The 22970-nt window shown below is 37.3% G+C and overlaps 1 protein-coding gene across 7 annotated transcripts; it reads right to left on the bottom strand.

Moving 5' to 3' along the window:
• Positions 1-115: 115 nt before the first annotated feature.
• Positions 116-20588, bottom strand: LOC108036967 (myc box-dependent-interacting protein 1). Of its 7 annotated transcripts, XM_017113388.2 has the most exons (11): positions 20112-20587; positions 5615-5750; positions 5353-5543; positions 5182-5286; positions 4954-5124; positions 4600-4681; positions 4410-4532; positions 2988-3464; positions 2775-2933; positions 1966-2108; positions 116-1172 (listed from the first exon to the last, which is right to left on the bottom strand). In XM_017113388.2, exons 1-11 carry the CDS (start codon positions 20178-20180, stop codon positions 1092-1094), a joined length of 1737 nt encoding a protein of 578 aa, XP_016968877.2. In that variant the 5' UTR covers positions 20181-20587; the 3' UTR covers positions 116-1091. The 7 variants fall into 7 exon arrangements, with proteins under 7 accessions (XP_016968877.2, XP_016968876.2, XP_016968875.2 ...); XM_017113387.2 differs by having other exon boundaries at positions 2775-3404; positions 4392-4532; positions 20112-20588; XM_017113386.2 differs by having other exon boundaries at positions 2775-3464; positions 20112-20588.
• Between the last annotated feature and the right edge of the window lie 2382 nt (positions 20589-22970).

Raw genomic sequence — 22970 nt, 5'->3', positions numbered from 1 at the left:
AAATACAAGATATAAAAACTCGGGTCACAGTGCCAAAAATTGGTCACATGCTTATATTTCGTTATTTTCCAGTACTAAAAGCTGATGCCATTGCCCGCCAAATTAAAAAAGTACCTCTTATTTAATCTATGTTTTATTTGCTTTTCTGTAAATTATTATCATTTGTTCAATATGTTCATGCGATAAATAAGTGTTTAAATTAATTAAATAAAATTAAAATAATAACTTTACAGAGTGTGCACAATTTAAACAATTATTTCGGACCTCGTGTGATTTACAATCGAGTTAAATAAAACAAAGATATCGAATCGATCGGTTAGTGACTATTGGATTGTGTTCGTGTTATAAAGCTGCAGCTAGTTCGAGTCTCTCAAACGAAAGTTAAAAACCAAAGTACAAATTAAGATACACGTAATCGCTAAACGTTAAAGATGTTACTTGAAAAACAGTTTCCAAAACTTTGGGGACCACAGAGGAATTTTATCTGGCCTTTTTTGCATCGCCCCAAAAATACTCAATTGACTATAAAAACTCGTACTAAATATTTGCAAAAACACACAAAATACAAAAGGTTCAGGCTCTCTCCTCCGACTTTTGATTTGTTTAACAATTACTCTGGCCTTCGAGTGATATGCGTTACATTTGTTTGGTTTACCTTTAACAAATTACAAATTATATACGTTTAGGTACGCAATAATTATGAGCACAGTAATAGGATTAACAAATAATATATGTATACGTAGGTTTATGCTTTAGATTTTGTTGAAACTTAGAACTAAAAAAAATGTTTGAAACATTTTCAAAATATTCTCTCTCGTTCCTCATCTGCGTTCTTCTTTGTGTTGTGTGGTTTTCGTTAACAATAACAATTTGTGGTTGGAAGCACTGCTCGAACAATCCCAAAATGGATTGCCAATTCACGAATACAATTCACAAAACAATAATTTATTAATTGGACAAAAACAAAAGCAGCGCTCACAAAGAAAATTTTGGCCGAAAGTGTGGATTGGATCTCCGTACTAAAAATGTTGATGGTGTAACTGAAGTTGCTGATGGTTAGTGCTAGCCCAGTTGCTCCGCAGTCCGCCGCCTCAGATGGGGCGCGTGAAGTTGGCGGGGAAGAGTCCCTTCTCGGTGGTGCCCTCCTTCTGACCCATCAGCCAGCCCTCCTCCTGCAAGTTGGCAATGAAGAACTGCACTCAATATAGACAGGAAGTGCGGAGGTCTGCATTTGGCGCGGAGGGGGAAACTAGCGCGTGCAAAGCTCGAGGAAGATATAAACTTCGGATTCCAAAGTTGGGGAAAAACCCTTGCATATGTAATGCCCTCAAATGCCTTTAAATACTCTTAAGATAAAGTTTGCCCGCAGTGAAATATAAATTTCCGATCCCATTAAGTATATATACTTCAGATCTGAATCACTGTTAGGTTTAAAATATCTGAATAAAACGTTCACAAAAGTCGGATCGGACGACTTTATCATATATGTAGCTCCCATTAAAAAAATGGATTATTATGTCTTTAAAAATATGGATTATACTCCGTGAGAAAGTTGTTTTTTTACAATTCCAAAATTACGGTTTAATTTTACAAATATCGGTCGACTTTATCTTATAGCTGCCAAAAGATCGATCGACAAAATTTTTAGAAAAATCGATATAGAGTCATTGTTTTTTAACATTAAAAAATAAAAACTATTGGTAAGCGAATTTTAAACTTCGGCTTGCCTAAAAAGAACTTATCTTTCATAAAACTTTTATTCACAACCCGCCTTAAGGATAATTATTATTCTAAAAAAACGGCGGCTAGCAAACTTCATTTGATATTGATAAAAAAAAGATTATTTTTCTTAATTCGGACCGACGAATCTAAAATCTAAAAACCTTCAACTTGCTAACCAAAATTATACAATCATGTGCAAGGGTTTAAAAAGAATACCCAACAGTTTTACTCAATCGACGTTACCTGGTCCTCGGGATCGTCGTACTCAATGACGCGAATAAGGTCGCCGATCTCGAAGCTGAGCTCGTCCACATCCTCCTTGACGTAGCCGTAGGTGGCCTTCACCCGGTAAAGGACGCCGGCCGGCAGGTCAGCGGTGTTGGCATCTGTTCAGAGAAATAAATGGGTTCCGTCTTAAGATCTGGTTGTATGTTTGGGTACCATAACCCTCACAGACCCGTACGTCACACAGTGTACATCGAAAGTTGCATAACCGAGTTTAGTAGACAAACGCACGCAAAGAACAACGGAAACGCAATCCTGGCCAAAAGGGTTAGTGGGTGTAGCGCTTTCTCAGGCTTTTATTTAGTTTGGGGCTGTTAGTTTTTCAGTGTGCTGGAAAAGTTGGGCTTAAACCAACGATAAACGACTGAAGCAGCGAACGTGCAAGCAATGGTGGATTGATGGGTGATTATTACATAGATAGTTGTACGATCACCTGCGTGTTGAAGTCCCGAATCAAGACAACATGAAGTGGCTTAGCTTAGTCCAAACTACAGGTACTAAATGAAAAACATGGATAGATATAGATGCACAGCCCAGGAAATGAGATTGAGATCCTGCCATTGTGGATACCCCACGCAGCATGCCGCGCAATCGTTTTACAATACAATACAGTAATCCTCAATTTGGATTAGACGACAGTCACACAGGAAACTAAGCTTAGAGTACAGGGATTAGACGTGGTCCTTCATAGGATGCGAAGAGATAGTGAGATAGAGATACTACAGAGTGAAAGAACCCAGTGGACTCGTTTTTTGAGGTTTACTCACCAGCGGGCACCTCGTAGATACGATCGTCGTCATCCTCGAATGGATTCTTATTAAGATTATTTACGCTGTGCCTATTTACTACGGGTACTGGTCTACCTTTCTGACTTGTGCCTGTGCTGGTCTTAGTATCTGTATCTGATTTTGTTACTATATCTGTATCTGTTGATGTAACTAAGTGCTGTGTGACTCTTTCTGATGCTGATGTGTCATTACCTAATTTCTTCTGCTTGTGCTCCTCGATCGAGTTGCCATTGTTGGCCGCCGCCTCGGCAGCAGCTTCGGCATTGGATGTGGTGGTTGGGAGTTCCTTGGGCTGTTTGCCACCTTCCTTGGTAACATGGGGTTCATTGTTGTTGCCATTGACTTGGGCAGGTGTCGCTGGTGCAGCAGGTGGGATTGCTGCTGCTGCTGCTGCTGCGGCTGCGTCTACTGCTCCTTCAGGTTCCGATGGCTTCACTTCACTGACCACCACCTCCTCCGTGGGCGATGTCTGCGTGGTTGTGGTTGCCTTGGCACTCGCATTCAGACCACTCAACTCGGGACGCTCCAGTGGCTTGGATACAGCTGCGGTCACACCGTTCTCCGTGGGACTGCTGGGCGCGGCTGCTGCTGGGGAATCCGGGGGCGGTTCTGGTGTTGAAGAAACTGAATCAAATCTCGGCTCTTGCAGCGACGAGCTGGTGGATGTCGCTAATTGGTGTGTCGTTTCGCGTGTGTATTTTATTTTTATTGTGTTTTATACGTTGTGATGTTTGTTGATTGTCGAATGCATTTGTTTTTGTTATATCATTCATTTGGTTTTGTTTTGAATTGTGGTTAGCATCATTCCAAACAAAAGATTAAATAAAAAAGAGAGAAAACAAATCATATAAAACTCAGGACATGCAAGTTAGGGCAGAGGGGAGAACTCAATCAGAACTTTTGAAAAGCAACAAGAACATGCAACATTCCATTTGTCCGTTCAGTCGGTCGATAGCAACCTGGGATCTCATTTGCATGGCTTCCAATCTCAACTTTTAATTGGTTAAAGGGTAGAATAGAAGGGGTCCAATAGTATTAAATCCCTTATACTGTAACATTAAAGCTAGCCCAGATCGCCAGACCGCCGCCAACAATTTCGTCTTTATTTACAAGCTAAATTGTCTACAAATGGAATGTTTTCGCAATGCCAAGGGTGGTTTTAGTTCAAATTTAAAACGAATAGATAACCAAATTAGTTGCAAAAATAACTCAATCAAAATTTCTTATAAATTGCCAAAAACTTAATCATCATCTGAGTATATGCATATATATATTATATAGTGCGAATATCAAATATAATAAAAGTTTATACAAATATTCTATATGTTGTGTATTATATGTAGCTCTTTTTATATAGACATCAATTCAGAAATATATAATTAATCTTTAATGGATTTTTTATGAGATTGTTTGTTGATTATTTGTACAGTTTTGAGCAATTTATAATGATTATATTTTGTTTGTTTAATCGATCGTTAAATAAACGTAGAAAATCAATGAAAAGCAAAGAAACAAAATGTTTTATAAATAACAGAAAATACTTAGGGTTCTCGTGAGAAAGATATAAAAAGATATAGGGAAAAGCGGATAAAAAACCTGGTAATGGTGACTTACGGCTGTTTGCCAAACTGGAGCCACCGTTTGTGGTAATTTGATTCTGATAGTTGCTATTGATGTTGGCGTTATTTAATTTGTTTACTGGCGACTGCACTGGACTCGATGTCTTGATGGGATTGCCTGTTTTAAAAATAATAAACAAATAATTATAGTCGCTGAAACGTAATTAAATGTTGATAATGCTTACTAGTTTGTTTGCGTAGCGTATTGGAGCCACGCTGCGATTCTGTGGCCAGTTTGTCGACGATTGCCTCGAGCTCCGAATAGATCTGCAATCGAAAAGTAGGAAACAAGTTTTATTTCGTAGTTTAATATATATGAACATAAAAAGAAAATATCAAAGTAATATTATAATTAGTTTAAATTTTATGATTTTCAATACATCATTTTATTTAACAAATTTAACATTTATCTGGCTTTTTTATGTAGATTTTTTTTACTGATCATATCAATTTGGTTTTAATTTTAATCTACTATATTTCATGTTTGGAACCATTAAGATTATGTTTTATTTTTTGAGCTATTAGTAGCCAAACCCCACCTTGGCCGTTTCGTTGTGGAACACTTGTTCTGTGGCGAAAAGGGTCTGCAAGTTGGTGACCAGAAACAGTATCCTTGAGTCATATAGGGCAGGCAGCTCGTCGTGCAGTTCCGTGTTCAGGATTTCGTAGGTGCGTCTGGCTTCCTCCAGCTGTTCGCGTCCTTTGGTTAGCTAATTGTAAAAAAATTATTTAAAAATACAGTTCAACAAATTTATCAAAGCACTCACTTTGACATCATCTTTGCGCTTGTTGGCATTGGCCTGCAGATTTTGGAACGAGTGACGCTGGCCATCGTAGTCAATCAGCTTGCGGTTGCGCTTCTCCACTTTTTTCTGGAATATTTACAAAGAACAATATTAGTACACTTATTTCAAACTCCGATTTTAAATAAATTCCACCTTCATTTCGGGAAACTGTCCGGTGTATGTGTTAAGCGGTATGAGCACTTGATCGCCCAATTTGTGCGCAAAGTCGGCCCACAAACTCTCAGAGGCGCCAGTTTGTGCTTGCAGGGCATCGTATCCGCTCCACTGTGGCTCGTAGACTTCGCCAACGGCATCCATCAGCGACTTGGAGGCGGTTTGTGCAGCTGTCGGAATTTAGGATATATCTCAGATTAAATGTGTTCTTAACCTTACAGATGTAATCTAACGGACTTACCACGAACACATCTTATGTAGTTATTGAACTCCTTTTGTAACCTGGCGGCACTCGCCTGCTGGCGGTTGAAGTTGTTCAGGTGATCGTCGAAGATTTCGTCTGCGGTCCGATCAACTTTGCCCAAGTTCTGTAGAATCTGTAAGAATAAAACTGGTTAAGTATGATTCAAGAAAAACGTTCAACGTAATTTAAAATTAATCTAAATGTGGAAACGTTAAAGCTAAGAAATAATAAATCTCAATAGCTTCCAATAAAAAAGTTACTTTAATTGCGATTCGTTTTCATGTAAATTGAGAGTACAAATTCACCTGTTTTTAATTTAAGACACGAACAACAAATTTTTAAATTCTTATTTAGAAAACATATGTTTATATAAATATAGCTTTTATGGGCACTCGAAATTGTAGGAGGAGTTGCATTCAAACTCTGAATGAGTTTTTTATTCACTTTGTGTGGGCAAGGCAAGGTCGGTCAATAGCAGCATTTTGATTTCAAAAATGTTTGGAATGTGGGCAGCATTAAACTCGGCTTAAATTCACTCATTTATTCCACTCAACGGCACCGCAACTGGCCCAAAATGTATAAATAAAATAGAATTATTTGGCAATTGCTGGCGGCTGGTTCTTGGTCTGTTTCTTGTTCGTTTTGGTGTCGGAAAATAGAAAAACTCGCTAAATCTGTTGGCACATACGGATCTCCGCAATCTAGCTTATCGCTGGCAAAAGTTTATCCACTTGAATGTGTGTTAAAATGCCGCTGTCAACGGCATTTGGGTTAAGAACGATGTTATACTTATTTCTTTTTGTGCCTCCGGTCAATTTGTGGCACTTATCCGTGCCACAGTTAATGGCTTTTCGACGACCAATTAAAGAACAAAACAGTGAGAAAAGATGAATGAGGCGGCAGGCAGGAAATGAAGGCAGGGTGCCTTGGAATGTGTTTTTAGTCGCTGTACACATTGAAAAGGTAGCCTTGTAACAGTTTTCGTCATCGTCTTTACAGAATCGCCCACGCCTCGAGATTCAGAGTGACTTGCTCTCGGCCATCTGTGCGTATACGCAACGTGCTCTGAGATAGCCGGCGATAAGCGGAAAATACTCTATTTGCCGAGATTCAACAATTGCTGGCCAAATATTTGAGGCCATACCAGTCCTATCTGAACTGGCCAAAAAAAAAGTCGGCAGCAGATAACAAGGTTGGCTAATTGAAATTTGCGCACAACTCGGCAGATAGATAATTAGATATACCTGCATTTATTTCTCAGGTGTTCATGCCCATTTAAATAAATGCACAGAAAAAAACACAGTAAAATAATAATAATCTATTCATTTACAAAAAATTGCAAATAATTCTGACTGTTAATTCTAGATAGTCATCAGATTAACATATTTTTTACCTTTTATATTTAATACTAAACAGTTAATAAACAGTAACAGTGCTTTTATATAACTATCATTAACCAAAAGTAAATGTGACAAAGTTTAATGTTATTTTAATTTTAACAATTGAATTTGAAAATATGTTTTTTTTTGTGTAATTACATATGAGCCGAGTCGGTAGGAAGTTATGAATTCGACTTCCTCTGACGGCAGGTTGTTGCTTGTTTTGAACGTATTTTTTGACCACTCGCTTAAGCCCCGTTATGAGCGATTGTCAAATGAGCCACGACATGTGGCACGCATACTGAATTAGCCAAGTCAAAACGATAGAAGAAACGCCCGATGAACAAGAACATGAAATGCCCTTACACGAGCATATCTTATCTGCGATTTCTTTAAAATAGCTACGAGTATTTTATAGGCTAGTTCTGTGATGTTATGCTAATACCTAAAGTGCCAGCAATCAGTTAAATTGGATTTACAAGTGGTTAAATTGCCACAATATTTACAGCAATTTTAGGGGGACTTATGAACAAGTCAAAGTTCTCTTCTTTAGCCAAGAGTATGTCGCACAATTCCAGCAAGTGCAGCTCCACCGCATGAACCTTTTAAGGCCAAAACACACACACCATACCTCTTGGCTATATGGCTTAACCAACAAACTGGTTGACGCCTTAAGACGTTTTAATGACCATTTTCGTAATTGAAACCAAGCGGTTTTGTTTCTGGTTAAGGTCTTTGTTTACATTACTTCCCTAGTTGGTTGGATCTTTGAATGGGGAACTTAAGTGGGTGGATGTCTGAGTCAATCAGATTCAGTTTTAGATTGTCTTATTAAAAACTTTTAATCAAATAGCGAACTATAAACCAAATATCAAAAAGATATTGTGATTATTTGGTTGCCATGGCCGAAATTCTTATCAGTTCATTGAGGTGAACCAAACAAGGACAGTTGTGGCCGGTCACTTCCGTTTTGAGGTTTTCTTTCTAGTTTTTTGTTGGCCATGTGTAATGTCTGTCACAGTTTGCGTCACCAAATTTTTTTTGGTAATTTTCTTCTCATATGTATATTTAGAGGCGCGTACATATAGCCTGTATATGTGGAACGTCTGTCTCTGCAGATTTTGTCATTTATTTAAAAGCTGACGTCGCTCCAACCTGCCTTCTCTTATTTTTTCCTCTCGCGATCTCTTGCCAAAACTCATATTTGTACGCCCAGACTTGTCTATATATATTTTTGTATACCTATTTCGATAGCAACCACCCATGCAACATGTGCGTTTAACTCTTCTACGCGGGGGATCTCGACCACAGCCCAAAAATGGGTCAAAAGAGCTTTAAGATGGCTAAACGTAAACGTGTAACCACGAAAAGGTTAATAAATCGGCCAATCAATGTTAATCAGAGGTTTTTGACCATATGGGTTTACTAGCCACACAGGAAATAAAAGTGTTCTTAATGTTCTTAATCTATTTGGAGTTATATTCCAATAGACATAAAGATAAAATTGCGAGGACCTCAAATAACAAATATACACATATTTTATCACAAAAATATATAAAATTAAATAATAATCTCATTATTTTAATGGGCTTATATTACAAATTTATAATATCTGTCTTGAATTCCTCTTAAACATATTGCTTTTCATGGTAAATTTAAATAATTTTGTTGAGTGCAGTTTGTCAAAAGCTGCATTTAAACGTGGGCTTAACTTTAGGGTAACTTTCGGTTAACCAGTTTGGGTGTCTGGCAACAGCAAGAGAAATAGAAATAAAAACAGAAACAGCAACGACCTCGACCACAGTGGAAAATGTCTTGTTTTGGTGTGTTTTATGTGCAGATTTGGGCGTAGGATGTGGGCCGTAGGATGGCTGAAATGGATGACAACATCGCACAGCTGTTCGGGATCGGAGCAAGGAATGAACTGCAATCTAATGAAATGAAACGGAACGTTCAGCGAAGTGCAAACAAACAAAAGTTAAGTGCACATCGGTGGGGGAATGTGGGGCATGTTCACTCGCATTTGGCCATAAGCAGACGTTGGCCCAGTTTGCCAGGAATGCACAGTGGCAGACAGTGGCAGTTGCAAGAGAGACCCACAAAACCGTGCAACAAGTCTGGTAAGCCAATTCGACACGGGGGATACTCTACTCTAATTACTTCATTCATTGATGGCTCACTTACTTAACTTATTTTTAACCCGCTTATTCATCTTTACATGCATTTAAGATTGCCCCGGGAAACTCTTAATTCTTAATTCTTAATATTACGGGGACTCACTCATGTACAAAGCGTATTATTATTCACCCTCAGAGTTAAATTATACATTCTAACTGTGAAAATACTTTTCATGATTCATTATTTAGTAATATTAATTAAAATCATTCAGGCATATTAAAAAATAACAAAAATCCATAAAAAAAAAACCTAATTACTACATATATGTTAGTCAACCATTGACACATTTCTTATAGAAATGTAGAACAAGTCTAGATCAATGTAGTCCAAACCGATTCGACAGCCTCTTTTATGTAACCTGCGTTGCTTACCCTTAAACTTTTCCAAAAACGATTTAGTAGTTTAAAATACCCACATTTACCCTACATAAATCACAGGCTAGAGAAGGGATGAAACAAGTAAAATAGGAGACTTAAAACGTGTATAAATCCAAGTACATATCTACAAGTATCTACATTGTCTACTTATACTAAGAACAAATAACAGACGCAGAACAATTGTGAAAAAACTTGTAGAAATTGGCATGAATAATGCGCCCGTCGGCGAAAAGCGAGAAAAGAGAAAGGGGCTGGGAAGGATGGGAGGAGAAATGGCGAGAGAAATGTGAAAATGTGCCATGACACGGGCTGGGGAGAAGGAGGAGTCTAGAGATCAGTGTGCCCGAAGAAGACTTTTTAGCCGGGCCAAGTCGGACCCCTTACCTTGTGCCAGTGTTGAGGCCGCCCAGTTTAATGACATGTATCTGTAGCTAAGTACACTCATAGAAAATGAACCAATTAGTGATAAAACAACATATTTTTTATAAAACATAACGTATGCATGCGCTTTGGATGCATCTTTCTTTTCTTAATAAATACGTGTACATAGCAATTTTAAAATGGAACTGGGGAAATGAAACATCTAATTTATTTAAATTTATATTCAATTCTAAATTGTGATAGTTAAATATTTTATCTCATTATCTATTTTTTCGATTAGTTGAATTCAACTTCAGACTACTCAAAGCTTTTGCAAAAACTAGATTGTAATTTAGAAAATTTAATTTAAAAGAAATTTAACCTTTAAAGCGACTTGTAAGATTTATGGGGTCTTTTTGCTTAAGTGTAGCTACATATTTGTATCTCAGTATTTGAATCTTTGCATCTGTATATGTGTGGGACAAGCCAAAGACCTAACCTATTACCACAAAAGTACATTTTTCTTTACCCACTTTTTTATTACCATTTTCTAAGTTTTTTCCAACTTGTTGCCCCGTTTGGTTAGCGGTGCTTATTGAGTCGATGATGACAGCGAAAAATTATTTGTGGGCAGTAACCGGTTTTGGCACCTTGCCCAGACAATCTCCCCCTCCAAAAAAAAGTAACACCACCCCCGAGAGTCATGTGACAGAGAACTGACATATGGTTATGGTAATTGCGATTAATAATGACTTCAAATGGTTATTAAGCCCGCGTTAAGATGGAGATTGAAATGAAAACGTAAATGGACAGATTTCTTACACATGTAAATCGAATTCCGTTGCGCAACTTCGATGAACGCTATCAATTCCATTCCCATTTTGCATAATCTTTATTCGGGCTCTCTTTCCTTTTCCTACCTTTTACCCCGCTTTCTTTGGTCAAATCGGCTCAGACAAGTGGAAAGTGAAACTCGTTTGTACCCGTAGAAAGTTCGAATCGGCGAAAGAAGGGAGGAATCGGCGAAAGAAGAAGAGGCAGCCGTAGAAAACTAATATTTATCCCGCATGCATGCACGGATCGGAATATGAGATGTTTCCAGCTCGGCTTGTCATGTGATTTATCAATTAGCATTAACCATTGGCCACAAAGATGAAGAAAAACGGTGGACCGCGGAAATTTCGCTGGATTCTAGTCAACTCGGGGAGTTGCTCGCTAATTAGTAGAGAAATCTTTTGCCAAACGAGTTTGGGAACTGGGAATAGGCACTCAAAGAAAAGCATCTAAAATATCTTGGAGCAGATGGTATCAATACATTGACTATTATTAATTACTATTTAATTGCTCATATTACTTTGATCAACTATAATTTGCATATTATATTATTACTATCATATATATATTTTTATAAATTTTTTTCAGTGTAAGACTAGCATCATCATTCATCTGGCTGATAAAAATTTCTAAGCAGTAGCTGCATATTTCCATGATTCATTTCCAGAGATTATTTTCAGATCGTTGCAAAGATATATCTATATCGCAAACTGAATTGATAATGAACGTTTATGTTAATTTCCTTAATTGAGCCCGGCCATTAAGACCTTTGTTTTGATCCCAGCACTTTCGTTTGGCACTGCATTTCGAATGGAAAACGTTTTCACTGAACCAAGCCAAACATTTGCTCTTGTTGTTATTTCGAAATAAATAGAAAATAGAAAACATGCCAATGCTAATTGCAAGTGGAATACGAATGGGCTAAGTAAACAGAAGCGGCCAACTGAAATGAAAAGCCAAAAAACGTTTTACAAAGTCAGCGGATTCCCCGTCAAAGTGAAAAGTTTTAACGACCGCAAAACGAATATTGGTTAGATTCAATAAAATGCAATCAATAAGTAAATAAATGGCAGACTTAACCGGATATTCAACAGAGGGGCGGAGATGTTTGGGAATCGGGGGAGTGTCCGGGACAGGTTTTCCTAAATTTATATTTCATTATCGGCTCTATACGATTAATAAATAAAAAGCTTCCGCTGAGCACGCATTCGGAGACAGTTATTTAAGATCGGCTCGGCAGCTCAGCTGTGTATCTCTCAGATACTTTTTTAGCTAGACAAAAGCCGCACAATTATTGTCGTTTCAGCAGCTTGCGAGATTATTGCATGGCGACAGGTTTTGCGAATTGTTTTTAAGTGTTTTCGCTTGGCTGTGTGTGCATTACTATCTGGTTATGTAACGCCGAGAATTTTTCACCGTTTTCGGTGATCACGTCTTGGAAAATACAAATCACGTGCACATATTTCTAGAGAGGTCTTAAGTAAATAATCATAGTCAGAATCTGCTCTATCTGAAGAGTGTGCTCTTTCCAAAAAGATTTTATTAATCATATGTGATTTTTATGAATTAATATAACATTTCTTTTTCTTAGCACCGATGACTAATGAACAATCAACTCACAATCCGAATTGCAAAAATTTAATTTAAAGATATTTTATACATTGCACAAAAAATGGTATACATTTTTTAAGGTACCGCAGAGAAATTATTTCTTCACTCCGTTTCACTAAAAATATATTTTGTAATATTTCTTACAATGATAGAGTTACAAATTGCTTCTAGTCAACTTATATATTTTGGGCCAATATTTGACCTTCAACTTTTTGGAAAAACGCTTTTTGGGTTACACAAGTATTGCGGCATTTGTGTTATATCCATGCTAATCGATCACAAGATATTGAGAAAACTAAAGACACACATTGAACATGTCTCAGACAGCCGCAAATGTTCTGGTAATATAACAAATATTTGTGAATGCGGTCAAATCATGAGCAAATACTTAGCACTAGGCGAAGTGTCTCAACCGCATGTAGTTGGTATCTTTATCTCGGTATCTTTGTATCTGGCTCGTTTAGCATTGAAGCGCAAAGTGAACTCATTGAAGTGCCTGCCATTAAAGATCATTCAAGAAAAAGCCCCACGTGATTTGCATAGATAAACCGAATTAAAAATGTAGTTTATGGCACGTGACGAATTAGATGGATAACGCGGGAAATCACTAAACAGATCGTTAGCAAATCGCAGCAGAATCGCTGGGCCATGAAAAATGGGTCAAGAGCAATGGGAATTGGGTAAAATTCCATATGAAATGTCCATTTAGATGCGAACTAAGTAACATTTCTATCGGCTGTCCACTTATTCAACAATTAAAACTATTTACCCCAAGTGCCCTCCAGTTCCATCTGATACCAAATATTGCGGTTGCATAACATGGTCACGGCTAACTCGTATTTTTCTCTTCGCTTACATAGTGTGAATAAACTCCAGCGAATAGAGAAACAAAACAAAACGATTCCGCTGATAAGAAAGTATAGCGATGGTTTGGAATTTTTGGGGGGTTGAGGGTTTGCAAATTCCATTTCATTACAGAACCCGTGAGACTAGGGCTTATCAGGACAAATGAACTTTTTATGTGCTATAATAGTCAAATCTCAAAGATAAGAGAATGAGTTTTTCAATTATTTTTGCCACAATCAATTGCAAATATCACGCATACGTCATGTTGAGCAGACTTAAATTTGGAAACACCATAAACAAGTAGCATTTTGATGATAGGAACGTCTGTATTCGTTTGAAAAATCGAAAATTAGTGGTAAGTAGTGAAACAAAAAGGGGAGGGAAGAGATACAGCACGCATCACTGCAGATTGACAATTTTTGGTCAGCTCCCAGGCAATCTCTCAATCCTCTTCTCTTTCTGTTTACCCCTATTTCTCTCCACTTTTACACACGTTTCGCAATTGCAAATTGTGCAAAAGTCAGTGAACTGCTTTTAATTACAAATCCACGCAGCTGGCTGGCAGTACATTACAAAAATATTTACAAAACGCAGAAAAACTGAATTTTCCACTTGATCGAAGCCCGAAACAGCTTAAGTAAAAATGCACTTCGGAGATTTCTTATGATGTTCGCTTAACAATAAACATTTTCTAATACATTTTTATACCTTGGGTCTTATTATTCCTACAACTTTTCCCACATTTGATTCGAAAATAGAAACTGAATATTTACTTGATGGGCCCCAATCGAATATTCATTTACGCATTCCGAATTCGTTTGCTTTCTATGGCAATTTGTGCCTGCCTTTAATGCATTTTTCGAGAATCCAGCCGAATATTATACAATTTAAATGATAAACACGAATGAAACCGCAGAAACCACTCGTTGCTAAATTATGCAACTGACATTGAAAAAGTCAAACGGAGATAAATGCCCCAGCCCTCTGAAAAGCCAGTGCCGTGTAAATCTCATTGAAATTAACTACTTCCCCGGACTGCAGAGGAATCCCCTTCGCCGCCGCCATCACTTGTGCTTGAAAATTGCATAAAGCGCTTCCAGAGCGATGGAAAATTGCTCATAACCTCGACTAGAGTGGCGGGAAATCATCTGCGAGTGCATTTTGCTTTGATGCCAAGAGTTGAGAGGTTGCGGGGGAGGTCTAACAATTGTCCCTGATTGGGCAATAGCAAAAAGTCAGCAATCGCAATGGCTGCAAAAAACTGAAATCAAATGCGAAGGTTTCCAAACAAGCGGCACGAATGCGTCCCCCTGCTGGCAGAAAGATGAAATGCTGCAGGTGCTACACGAAAAAAATATGGTGGTAAACATTTTCTAAACTCGGAATATAATAGAGAGAATTTCTTAAAACTTAAAACACACCTTTACTGTTAAAAATGTCTTTTAAAAGTATATTTTTGTATACTAAAAGCTGCCCGTTACGTTCTTATTAACACGATACCTTTTGAAGAACTCATTTAGTAACCTTTCATAATTATATATTTGTTTACACTATTATACTATCAAAAGGCATCTATAAACATGATTTTTGTACGCTACCTTTCATAAAATAAATAGAACAAAATGGATGTAAAATAACCAATAAATACAAATAATCCTTTGTTATTTCTTTAAAGTGTAAAGTAATTCTTTGTGTATCATTTGACAAGCAAGCTAAATTTTCTTGCAGTGCAAAACAAAAAAGGAGGAGGGTATGGGGTTCGAAAACCCGATGCAAATGTTGAACTATGCTAATTCCGATGCTAATACCCACACACACAACAACACCAAATTCATTTGAGCGTAACAAGCGCTAAAAAAATTTAAAAAAAAACTAAAATGAGAACGAAGCAATTAAGCTGAAAAGCTCCCAATATTTTAGTAACATATTCCCACTCTTGTGGCAACAAAAAGAAAGTTTCAACATCTATATTAGCTGCATTTGCATTTCCATTTATATTTAAATTCATAAATTAAATTCCGCTGATTGCGTAAGCTGAAACGCAGTTAGGGCCCGCAAACCGGTTTTGCAATCCCACCCAAGACAACAGTAGAAAATAAAAATAATTATTATAACAAGTTAACTCACTGACAACACTTTCGCAGTATGAGAAGTGGGTTCCCATGCCTTGGCAGCAGCCTTTTTTTTTTCCTTTTTTTCTATTTTTGCAGTTCAAAGTAGAACATCAGCGCTGCATTAGCAAATCGCGTGCTCAGTGCTCTGTATCTGCGTTGGGATCTGTTTTCCGATCTACTACCTTTTGTTCTAGCCCCCTGGTTTTCTCTTTTTTCCTCCCCATTTCCGCATACGAATAGTGAATTAAATCTGATACTTTTTTCCCTCTGACACAGTCTGGAGATACGATGCTCATGTATTATGTGCATAAGCAGATCCGACAGTCAACTTGCCCAACCACTTGGGGCCATATAGCACAGGTTCCCAACTCGGGACTCGAATTTGGAGCAGCAGTCGGCGGGTTGAGGGTCGGACAGGTAAATAAAAACACACAGCTCTCCGAGATTAGCATTTGCATCTTTCTATACTTTTAAACGGTGACACTTTATAGGAACTACTCAAGCTGCTGGCATTTAATGCTCTTATGAATAATAAAATCAATTCAGCAAGAGAATAATTTAATACTTAGTGGTGAACTTATATCCCAAATTGTAATTTTACACATAGAATTGTTCAATTAGATGTACATTTTACCCAAATATTAGCCACAGGAATTAAAATATATATCTTATTAAAAAAAAAACTACTTTAAGTAACAAATTAAAAATGTTTGTTGTTTCTGCAGGGCCTATCCAATTATTCCAAGAAATTCTAAACATATTTATTTAGGCACCGACAAAAAATAAATAATAATAATACATAAATCTGCTCAGTTAGTCACATTTTTATCTTAATTCTCAAAGTTTTCACTTGTCTCACTATCTTTTTCTCTTACACTTCCGAGGGGTACAGAATTTATAAGCTACAAAAAAATACATTATTATGAAGCTGTACGCTTGGGTTATCTTTTCTCAAGCTAATTTTGGAAGTGACTTATCAATGCCCTTTAGCTTAAGAGGGAATTATGTACTTAATCCCAAATTTAAAATACGCAAAATACATTAATTGAGGAAACCAACTGAAAATACCAAACCAAATGCAGAGAATTATTTGTAAGAACTCTATGAACTTGTACGCTTGAGTGGGCAAGGTGAGACCCATTCAGAATATGAAGTCCCAGTCCCAGTCCGATTTCTGATTATCAAATCGACGGCGAAGAGTGTGTGTTGAGTGAGTGAGCCAATAAAAAGCTACGTATACGACCTGTGGCCGTGTGATTTTCGAGTGAACCAGTATGGGTATGCGTTCATTTGGACTCTAGTGTACAAATCGACATCGGCAGTAATTGACCTTGCGTCTTTTCACGCGCCACACATTTTCCAAAAGTTTGTTTTCGTTTTTCTTGTGCTTGTGATGGTTCATTTTTGGGTTAAACAACAAACTGCAGCTTTAAATAGAATTTGTTGGGGGTGGATAGTAGAGTTTCATGACTAACACTTGAACTTCACACCCAATTAGCTTATCTTTCAGCTTTTTCCAACAAACTGCACAATTGTGCATTAATGAGGCAAAGTTAGCCGCTGTGAAGTAATTCCAATTGTTATGCAATCAAAATGTGACACAAAAGACTCAGCTCCTCCGTTTCCTTCACTTTCATGCGCGATTGTTGGCAATTTCAATAATTGAACACTCTTTTTTTAATAAGCCCAGTGTGCATAACTTTTAACAATCACATCTGTCGCATTATTGTATCTGTATCTTTATTTTGTATCCGTCTCTGACGTTTAGATTGCTTCACGCTCGATTAAATAGAGCTTTTGAATAGGAGCTATCTGTGGCGAGCACTTTTGAAAACGCCCCTCTGGATAAAAGGGGGCGTAAGCACTCGATAATGAATTGAGCCCATATAACAAGATATATAATACAACCCCTCAAATGTCTCAAAGTGCAGTGTCAGATGTTTACGCTACCTACTTGTAAACATGCCCTTTTTTGTTGTTCTTTCCACTCTTGAAATCAGCCGCCAAATGATTCCACGTATTTGTTAAGTTTTGATATTTGTGCTTCCAATTTCGATCGGTTTGGAATTATTAAGAACTTGTATACTCGCAATGCAAAATTTAATATCACTGTTGGAATCAGCAATAAAATGGCGAGGGATGTCAAAATAAGGGAAGTATTAAAAAAGCTCTTGTAAGAGAAATAATCAGCATTAATATGATAAGAAAACTTTTGGATTTGTTTATTCACATATCTAAATTTCTCAAACTATAACGTGGCAATTTAGAAACAACTCAATCCACCAAAAAGTTGTAGGCCCAATTTTCTATATTTATCATCTAAGAATTCAAGTAATTGCAATTAACAGCGAATTTCGCATTGATTTTGAATTGCAGAGAGCAGAGTGGTATAAATAAAACCCCAAAAACAGTTGACATTTCGTCGGCATGCAACAAGAAGTTCAATAAGCAACAGGCAAGTTTGGATTGAGTACTGCCAATAAAATGTCAATCGGTGCTGATGCACTGCATCGAGCCAAAACGAGGATGAGGATGTCCGAGGGGAGGGCACTTTTTGGCAGCTGTTGTGCGATGCCGCTTAAAAATAGCCAAACAGCCAGGGAGCGAGAAAAGCGAGAAAAGCGGCGCGAGCGAAATTTTGTGTGCTTTCCCCATTGCTCCTCCCATTCGCCAAATAGAAAACTTAGAAAAACTAAAAGGCAAAGTATGCGTAGAGTTATAAAACAAAAGCCCAATACACAATATACACACACCCAGAAGATTCAGAGGAGAGCGAGATCTATTTAAAGATTGACTACTGGCAGGAAAAGCGACGTCGGCGACGGCAACGGCGACATTTTCACGCGGCTGACTGGGCCGGGGGAAAATTCAACGCACCTCAAATAAAAATGTATCTAGGCATCCACAAGATGCTGTTCGCTTGCCTGTGTGCGCTTGACAAGTTTTCTCTGCGAAGAAGCTCGATGTGAAAAATCACAAGCAGAAATTTCGAAAATTGAGCACACGCCATGCGAAATAATAAAGCTATGTGAATTCCGCCCAGAGAACGAAATTTGTTAAAAATAAATTTCAAATTTGTACAGGGAAAATTATGAAATAAACTAGACCAGAGAGCCGGCCGAAAATTAAGCTAGTTCGGGAGTTCCATAAAAAAACGAAAGATCAGAAAAACTTTTGTTTTAATATAATTTATATTTCTCGAAGAGAAAGAAATTTAATTCTAATGTTAAAATATTCTAAAAGAACCAAATGAAATTATAAATTTTCTGGGGGAGGTATTTAAAAAAATAGGTGACAATCAATTTAATTAGGTATTTATTTCTACACTAATGTAGTTATGATTAGGCCTTTGAAACTTTTTCTTTAATTAGTGTTTTATAAATTCATAAGATACAAAAAAGTTTTTACTATTGGATTACTTAAAAACTTGATTCAAACCGACAAAATAAATACATTTCCTGACATATAATTCTCGCAAACATCTATCCAAGTCCTCTGCTTCTAAAACTTATTCACGGTGACATTTAGTCGAGGAATTTGTAGTTCCAAGTTTAATGACCAACACACGAGCAGGTCGCATCCCAAAAAAGACCTCAAATACCAACGAACTTTAGAAATCAGGCCCAAATGCCAACTCACACGGATATACATAGAAATCAATAGCAGCGTTTCTATAGCTCTGGCTGAGATTACAGCATTTTCAGCCGCCGAACCACTCTGGTCTGGAGATCTTGGAATGCGCCCGTCGAACCAAAGTGAAGTGAAGGCATCTAAACCCGTTTTGGGTCAGCTTTTACACGTTGTTTGGGCCCCGCTTTATTGACATTTCGCCGCATCGAACGCAACAAAAACAATAATAATAATACGACAACAACAACACAACTTTCACTTGTACGCACTGGCGGAAAGATGAAAAACATTCAAAAATCCAACAGGCGCATCTCATGAATGGGAAAGATGAAAATCATCGGAGAAGCTGGGATTGGCTTAAAACTGCGACAGGTGTCTGACATTCTCCTCTTCTTCTGGGTTATTTATTTAAGGGAAAATCTTTGTGGGAGGTGGACAATCTTTTTTTTTAACATAAGACCCACTTTCGAAGTAGTTTACTAAAAGTGAGATACTAAATCAATAACCTCTTTTTTTAGGTTTAACTGGGGTAAGTTTCCGAATAAAGAATTGTATGGCCTTAAAAAAAAAGTTTTTTTTTAAATTTTTTTCATTTTAAAATTAATAGCTTTTAATTTATCAAAATCTCTTGATTGATAAATTTATTTTGGCACATAAATTAAATCTTATGTAAAAATATTTTCTAACAATTTTCAGAAGAAGACTTTTATTGATGGAACTTTAATCCCACAAGTTTTTTTTTTACAAAACAATAAAACTAATTTTTGAAGGTCAAAAAACATTTTTTATGTTTTTTATCATTGGAATTTTATAGAAGATTACTGTATTTATTTATATTTTCTTATATTGTTAAAATAATTGTTGAATCCTGACAGGTGTTTTTTGGTCTTTGCGATTATACAAATTTGACTGCATATGGGCAATAATTTAGTGGAAACCCCTCTGAGATCTGGACTGGAAATCGGTGGAGATGTGCAAGTGCAGGTGACCCAGCTGGATAACTAGGACAGGGACACGATTATGGCTGGAATGCTTTGGTTAACGACGATTACGGGGTGGGTGGTGGTGTCGGATTCTCAGGGGGTGGTGCATAGTTCGGTGGTGGGTTTCATGACCTTCCCACCTTGCGTGGGCGTTGCAATTTGCAGTTCGACTCCAAACTCACCTTCTCCTTGGCACGTCCAGCGTGTTTTTGAACAGATTTGGCCAGCATAATGCCTTTATTCTCGGACATTCAGTGCGTTGAAGTGGGAATTTTATTTATTAACTTGAATATCTATATTTATTGTATAGATGCACTGGGCCGGGCAACGGAACTTTTCCCCTCCTTTTATTGGCACAACTGGAAAGCACACAGTTTTCCGTTTGCGGGAAACTTTAAATGCACGATAAACAGCCGAGTGTTGTGTTTATGTTTCAACAAACTAAACAACCCGACCCACACACTTGTTAACGATATTCGGACCGCTATTTGGCATGCGACTTTTTCGGGCGCGTCGAGTTCACTCGGAAAATTCAAAACAAATGGCACGTAAATCGACGGATGGCGCTGCGAATGTGCGTGGAAGACGACAGTGGTGATAAAACGAATGAAAGCGAATAAACGAGAGAGGAACGCGATTTCAAGCCACCTGACGCTGCGGCAGAGAAGTGCAGTGTGGCTGCGCGCTGAAATACCCTAGTAATGCCCTAGCCACTAAAAAAGACAGCAGTGTGGACACATCGGTGTTTCAAACCCAGTGTATGGGTAAGCACATACTTAAGCCATAGAATCATCGTTAATGCGTTAGTGAATTTTGACAAACATTATAGTTACACTATCTTAACGGACCAAAATACATCAAATTAGGAATAATAATATTTAATTGCTGTTTAACATTAAAAGGTCATAAATCGTTTTCCCTGTAGCTATTAAATATAAAAGTTTATATTACTTCCTTGAATGTTTAATTAAAAAAATTGCAATAACTTAAAAAGTAACTTTTTTTCAACTTTTTCTCGTCCCTCAAAATAAAAATAACAAAACAATTTTTTGCGCTAAAGAAATTAAAGTAAGACATATAACGTCAATGACAATTTAACACCAAGCCTCACATAAACATGAACCTTCACAATAATACATTTTCTTAACGGAAAACTGCCGGTGTTCCAATGGTATCCTAAAATAATCCATAAAACTTAATACAGATGTCAAACACTATTAAAGCAATATATTAATATTCATCGGACAAACTTAATTTGTGTCTATTGCTTATATATAAAATTTTTTTAAGGAATCTAAACCAATTTAGAGTACATAAAATAAGAAGTACGTAAATAAATAAATAGCTAATATATAATTCTCCTAAGAATAAGATATTAGATTACATTGTGTTTGCTTCGGCCATATAATTAATATTTTTTCCAAGGTTAAATCAAAATTATTTTATTTTTTAAAATGTACTCTGATTAGGCGACTTATCAAAATCGGACTAGGGCCTTTAAATATCAGATTTTTATACCCTTGCAGAGGGCATTATAATTTCAGTCAAAAGCAACGCAGTGAAGGAGAGTTTTCCGACCCTATAAAGTATATATATATTCTTGATCAGCATCACCATGAGTGTCGATCTAGCCATGTCCGTCTGTCCGTCCGTCCGTCTGTCCGTCCGTACGTCTGTCCGTCCGTCCGTTTCTACGCAAACTAGTCCCTCAGTTTTAAAGATATCTGCTTGAAACTTTCCCAAAAGTTGTATTTCTACTGCAGGTAAAAAAAATTTGTTGTGTACTTTAAATATTATGGAATTACGGTTTTAATTAAATTAAAATCGAACAACATTATCATATAGCTGCCATAGAAACGATGGCAAAATACAGCGCAAAATCGACATAGTCTCATTGTTTTTAGTAACATAGGCACAGAAATCGAAATGTAGTCGATTTGTAATAACTGAAAGGGTACATAAACTTCGGCTTGCCGAAATTAGCTTCCTTTCTTGTTATATCATATTTTTTGCCAGAATATGATAAATAAATGTGGGACTAAATCGTGCTTATTAAAGCTACTCCTCCAAAGTCAGCGAATAAATTAAAAATCCAGTATATAGAAAACATTAGCCTTTCATGGTACTTTTTGCTCTTAAAATGTTCGGACTGAGATTTTATTTTTTGTTCAGAGGAGGACCCTAACCTCCACGGCATGGTGCTCTCACAGGGCAGTACGTGTGTATTGTAACGGACGCCCCAACTCAGTGTGGGTAATTTTATCAGGCTGCACTGCACCCTCTTTATGATCACAAGGCCAACCTCCTTAAGCAGATTAGTAACCAAGCTGCCCAACTCAATTCAACTCTGGCGATGCTGAAAAGGACAGAAGAAAAACTTGAGGGGATTGAGACCAGGATAGGAAGTACTCAAGAAGAAAATATAATGTGTTACAGCCTCAGGTAACGACAGGGGATTCGCCGACCCCAACTGTCTGGCAAGAAGCGTCATCTCCGACCCTATAAAGTATATATATTCTTGATCAGGATCACCTCCTGAGTTGATATAGCCATGTCCGTCAGTCCGTCTGTCCGTCTGTCTGTTTCTACGCAAACTAGTCTCTCAGTTTTAAAGCTATCGAATTGAAACTTTGCACACACCCTTCTTTCCTTTGCACGCAGTATATATGTCGGAACGGCCGGGATCGGCCGACTATATCCTATAGCTGCCATATAAATGATTGATCGGAAATGCCATAACTTTGGTGTTTGTAAAGTTAGGAAGTTGGAATTTTCTATGGGTTTTATATTTGGCCAATCAATCCGACCTACCAAATTTTATAAGGATCGGCTGACTATATCCTATAGCTGCCATATAACTGAACGATTGGAAATGCCATAACTTTGGTGTTTTTAAAGTTAGGAAGTCGGGATTTTTTATGAGTATTAAGAATGCATCATATGAATAATTTTGGAGAATATAATTTACAGAGTATTCTGCAAGGGTATATCAACTTCGGCTCCGCCCGAAGTTAGCTTTCCTTTCTTGTTTACTTTTTATT

Source organism: Drosophila rhopaloa, unplaced genomic scaffold, assembly GCF_018152115.1.
Source record: "Drosophila rhopaloa isolate 14029-0021.01 unplaced genomic scaffold, ASM1815211v1 contig_115, whole genome shotgun sequence".
Lineage (NCBI taxonomy): Eukaryota > Metazoa > Arthropoda > Insecta > Diptera > Drosophilidae > Drosophila > Drosophila rhopaloa.
Note: the sequence above shows the minus strand (reverse complement) of the source record. Positions and strands in the feature narration are given on the sequence as shown.